We start from the raw sequence: 5,585 nt of genomic DNA on the forward strand, positions 1-5,585 counted from the left end.
TTGGTTTCCACTTCTCATATTTTATCGATCTTGATTCTAAAGATATCATAAGTTGATGAACATCAATGATGATTACCGCATAACTATATATCTGTTTTGTGGTTGTTCTACACACAATAACATGGGTTTTCATGATCCATGGCATTTCCACAATATTTGTATAAATGTGGGTGATGTATTATTCATAATTGGTTTAATCAGCCTGCCCCCTCATCATGTTCTGGTCTATACAATAATATTGTATATGTTGTTATCAAGTAAGAGTCACATGGTAGTTAGGTTATATGCGGTGGTGAACCTGATGAGTAGGTTCTGAGTATCCGGCTCATAATAGATGTTCACATTTATGAATAATTATTCTTTTAGCGGTAGGAGTTGAGCCTATGAACAATGAAACACCAGTGGTGACTTCATCAATTTAAAAATCTGTTGACTTGGTGTCTCGAAAGTTTATATAGAAGTGGGTGTGTGTGTGTGTGTGTGTTCTTAGGGATGGGTATGTTTGCGTCTGTCCTTCCTGTGTTTGTGAGAGAGAGAGAGAGGGAGAGAGAGAGAGAGAGAGGTGGCAGCAACACTCTTGAGTGCCCTTTTCTGCTCTTCTGATTAAACATAGCTAAACAAACTAGAAAAATATAATAGATAGTTCCATATAAAATCAAACTCCTCTGCTAAAAGAACTTCCCACCTAATGAATTACCAAATAGGTGGGTTTATTTATCAGTTGTACGGTGTACCACTAGTTTTCCACTGGTTGCCACGTATAGGGAATTAGGGATTGCATAGTTTCATACATAGGTTGAAGCTTTGAGAGTTCGAGCATATAGAATTGAGAAGGCTATTCCATTAGTACCATGTATTGATTCTCATCCCAGCATATGTTGTTTCTTTCAAATAGCAGGTTGCTCAATACTGTAATCATCATTGCACTCTTCCTACATCCTCGACGATCGGGCGTTATTTCGCTGATTTGTACCCTTGGAGCAGTACTTTTCTAATTTCTTTCAACGGCAAGTTGCCCAATGTTCTAATTTAGAGTACTTCCTCGATCATTTGCACCTCACACGCCCAAGTAGAGTTTCTTCTCATCATATCCCCTTGGACCCTTGGAGCATCACTCAACCTAGCCAATTTACACGTCAGATGTTCTGAAATGTTTCATAATTTAAAGAGTTCATGAGGTGAGGCCTTTTGAACTATGCCAACCAACATTACTCACAACCAACCCATTAAAATCTCTGGTCAACATAACATTTATGATGTTGGATACAAAGATATATACAAAGACGGCAGACAAAGTGACATGTGAGGCCATTGAATGACGGCTATCATTTACTTCTCCTTTGCGAACTGATCTTAGATCAGTTGGTTAGGTCCCTTGTGGTGGAATCTACCCATCTGGGTTCAAGTCTTCAACTTGGCACGGGTGCTCGCACTTTCCTGGATTTATTCCAAGATTTTCCAGTATTATGCATTAAGTGGTAAGCGATGTTCCCGTTGACAACAAGGCGTCATTGGTGACTTCGGGAATCTCCAGATCTGCCGGTCCAGTTCTTCGGAGGTGCTCATAGGGGTAGGATTTGCGTACGTGTGTTCATAGGGGTGAGTGTGCATGCGTGTTGTGAGCGTCTGCGTTGTACTGTACTAAAAAAAATTTACTTCTCCTTTTTCCTACGTGGGCAGTCCGGCCACCGTGAGGGTTCTTTTGCCAGTTGGAAACAGAGGTCGGCCACTTGGCCCAAATCAAAACCCAGCCCCGCGGATCCATCATCCTATAAATTGAACCCTCACAACTCTGGGTCTTCCATCGCAACCATTTCAAAACTTCCTTTTCCCTCCACCATCAGTTACATCATCATCACACACCTCCGAGAGGAAGACAGGCACCCTGCCATGGCGTCGGCCAAGCTGGGCTCGTCGCCGTCCGAGTGGACGCGGGGGGAGGACAAGATGTTCGAGCGCGCCCTGGCGGTGTACGACACGGACACCCCGGACCGGTGGCACAACGTGGCGCGCTACATGGGCGGCACCAAGTCCGTCGACGAGGTGCGCCGCCACTACCAGCTGCTCGTCCGCGACGTCGCGCAGATCGAGTCCGGCGGGGTGCCGTTCCACTGGTACGCCGCCGCGCCGCCGCCGCCGACGCTGCAGCGAGGTAACAACTAATAACCGATCCAACAGCTAGCTTAACAAATAACAACACGGCGGCCATCATGCCCCGCCGTCCCTGACGACCCCCGTTAATTGCTTGCCCTTTCTATTATTTGCTTGGAGCATGCAACATGCCACTAAATATATTGATGAATAACCATTCCTGATGTCAACTAGTAGAGATGTAGTAGATAGCTGCTGCGCCACATGAGATCTGATCCTTGAACAGCAAGCAGTCAGTTCGTGCATATGCTTGAAACGGCAAATACCACGAGATTAGTCATAATTAAATCGCATTATGGCTGCTTAATTAAAAAAACTACATTATGTCATTGTTTCAAAAAAAACTGCATTATGTCATCATGCAGGCCACTGGCGTCGCTGTGATAATGTTTTATATTGTTTAGATAAACCGTCCATGCTGTTAATTCCGATGGTAGATTGGTACGACATGCCAAGTTGGCATCTTTAATTTAATTTGGTTTGGGCTGCTAATTGACTAGTACTATGGTTTAGTACGTGCTCTGCCTCGAGAGACACATCTGTTCGTGGCCGGTTTAGTACTTCACAGAATATACTATGTTATCATCAGCCATATCATCATGCTGGGGAACAATGGATCGAATAGGAAATGGCCACACGCATCATCATCATACTAGATTCACCTGTGCTCGGTACAGACGCAAAATATGCACAAAAAGTTCCCACCTGCAAATTTTTTTAAAAAATATGTGAGTAAACAGTGTTCATGAAAAAAAGAGAGTCATGTATTCATTTGTGCATGTCTATTTATTTGTGTCCTAAACTTAGACTGCAGTGTGTATATACATAATTCATTGATCTTAGGAATTCTCATGTGACTACAATGTGGCTGTAGGTTGAACTGAGCTTCAATGAAGGGGAAGGATTGCACAGTGGCTAGCTAGCTGTGCTCCTCCAAGAAGATTTATAAATTGTGCATGTGTGCGCGTTGAATGGAAATGGCAAAGCTAGCTAGGATATCGAGATTGATGCCCGATCTCTGCTGCTCTTTAATCTTGTGTACCAAGTTCAGCTTTTCATATATATGGATCGAATTACATAAATGCCTCATGAATGTTCCTCTCATGAGTTGAAATATTGTGTGTGAATTATTAAGGCAATCCCTTGCATCCCAACATTTTCACACTCGAAGAACCCCATATATATATATATATATATATATATATATATATATATATATATATATATATATATATATATATATATATATATATATATATATATATATATATATATATATATATATATACGGCAGCGCTATTCTACACCCTAGGTGTAGAATGAGATTCTACACCCAACCAGCCTAACACCTATCTAGCTAACCGACCGACCCGCCCCACCTTGTCCAGCTTCTTCATTCGCGAGCACGAGCCGCGAGCCGCGCGGAGCGCGGCGAGCGGCGAGTGCGAGACGTCCCCGGATCTGCGGCACGCGGGTCCAGTGGCAGCTGCGGCGTGCAGGCCGGCGAGGGCAGCGGCGGTGCATAGGCCGACGAGGGTAGCGGCGGCGCGCAGGCGGGCGCAAGGCTGCGGCGGCGAGGCGCAGGCCGGGCGAGGGCAGCAGCGGCGCGGTTCACTGGGCGCTCGACTAAGTAATTGCGGGCAGAGGAGTAGGCCAGCAGAGGAGGCTGCTGCGGTGTGGTGCGACACGGGGGAGGTGGCCGCTCGGGCCAGCGGAGGCGGCGGCTGGCCGGCCAGCAGCTGCGGTCTGAAAGGAGTAGGCACGTGCAGAGGCCGCAGCTGGAGCGTGCAGGAACTCCAGAGGCAGGGCGCGCGGGGACTCTGTCGGAGGCAGCGGCGCATACTGTGGTTGGCCAGGCGTGCGGCATGATCCGCCCAGGCAGGGAGCAGCGGCGGGGAGTACCCCCATGCCCAGAGGTGTACTGTGGTGAGCAGATTGGGGATGAAAAAATTACTGAACCTTCCATTGGAATTCGATAAATACTGAAGCACTCAACTTCTCTCTCTCTCTCTCTCTCAGTAATTGAGCTAATACCTCTATTATAACTTTTCTCCGTGTGTTTTGCTGTGATGGACTGATTGAATTCAATAATTTATGGTTTGATTTTTAGTTATAGTGGGTGCCATCGAGATCACTATCCGGTGCTAGGATGGTTCAGTATTGGCCTATTCAATCTATATTTAGTTACTAAATTTGAAAATTTTACTAGCTTAGTTTTCGGGTAGTATCAGGTGATCTATTCAATCTATTGTAGTTCAGTAGTCTTAGTATTTAGGTTTTTAATCCATTAATTTAGTAATACTAATATGTTCAGTAGTCTAATGTGTTCAGTAGTGTCAAGAAGCTTTATTCAAATCTCATGTAGTTCAGGAGTCTAGTATTATCCTTTTGATACATTAGTTCAGCAGTCTAGTATTATCCTTTTGATTCAGTAGTTCAATAGTTCAATAGTCCAGTATTTTGATCCAAAAAGTGAAGAAAATTGATTCGTCGGTAATGGAGCAATCCCTACAAAAGGCACTAGTTTAGTAGATTTTTTTTGTAGTTTTGGTAGTATCAATTACTGAATTATCTCTATCTCATCTACATTTGTGGTCCAGTAATTTGTATTGTGTTGTGTGATGGCGATAGTTCATTAGTTTTTTTTATTTCCAGTAGCTCGGTAGTCCAATTATTCAATTACCGAAGAAATGTATTCGCCAGTTATCGGCGTATTACCAGAAAATGCATTTGTTCAGTAGTTTCTGTAGTTCAGTATTTTTTTAGTTAACATGTTCTTTCAATCTATTATTGTTCAGTATTCTAGTATTTGTATTTCAGTTAATGTGTTCGGGGAACAGCGGTGGTCCGTGCCACTGTGCCCGAAGATGACCGTGTGTGAGCTGTACCGAGGCGAGCAAGTTGGGGCATCGAAAAATTATTGAAAAGCTTTGTCATGGCTTGGAGTATCTGGCTCTAGATTGTTCAACCTATGTTGAGTTACTGAATATAAAATTCCACGAGTTTAGTAGCTTTTTAGTTTTAGTAGTTTCTGTTACTAAGCTCTATTCAATCTCATGTAGTTCGGTAGTCTAGTATTTTGTTGTTTGATTCAGTAGTTCAGTAGTTTCTAAATAGTTCAGTATTGTTATGTTAATTGAGCTCTCTCAATCATCTGCATTTTCAATTTTCGGTAGCTCAGGATATCAGTACTCTAGTATTTTTCTGTAGTTCATGAGGTCAACATTGAGTCATTGGGGTGCTGCATACTTTGAGTGCTTTTGATTGCTCGTTCGAGGGGCAAGCAAAAGTCGAATGTTGGGGATGACCACAAGACATCAAAGGCATAGAATCATGATGGGTGCAATAAAAGAGCAATGGTTTGTGCTGGAACATTGTGCTTCAGCAGAACCACAAGCTCATCTACAACGCACATGATGATTTCTCAAATTACT

General features: G+C 43.5%; 1 protein-coding gene across 1 annotated transcript; it reads left to right on the forward strand.

The window, feature by feature from the left end:
- Positions 1-1,820: 1,820 nt before the first annotated feature.
- On the forward strand, positions 1,821-3,290 carry LOC120710691 (protein RADIALIS-like 3). The gene is made up of 2 exons (XM_039996291.1): positions 1,821-2,152; positions 3,026-3,290. The coding sequence occupies exons 1-2, from the start codon at positions 1,891-1,893 to the stop codon at positions 3,028-3,030; spliced, it is 267 nt and encodes an 88-aa protein (XP_039852225.1). The 5' UTR covers positions 1,821-1,890; the 3' UTR covers positions 3,031-3,290.
- The last annotated feature ends 2,295 nt before the right edge of the window (positions 3,291-5,585 follow it).

The sequence above is a fragment of the Panicum virgatum genome, chromosome 5K (genome assembly GCF_016808335.1).
Source record: "Panicum virgatum strain AP13 chromosome 5K, P.virgatum_v5, whole genome shotgun sequence".
NCBI classification, from domain to species: domain Eukaryota; kingdom Viridiplantae; phylum Streptophyta; class Magnoliopsida; order Poales; family Poaceae; genus Panicum; species Panicum virgatum.

Bases quoted from the DNA above. Each gene is read 5' to 3' on its own strand.
- LOC120710691 (XM_039996291.1), top strand. From the start codon at position 1,891: ATGGCGTCGGCCAAGCTGGGCTCGTCGCCGTCCGAGTGGACGCGGGGG.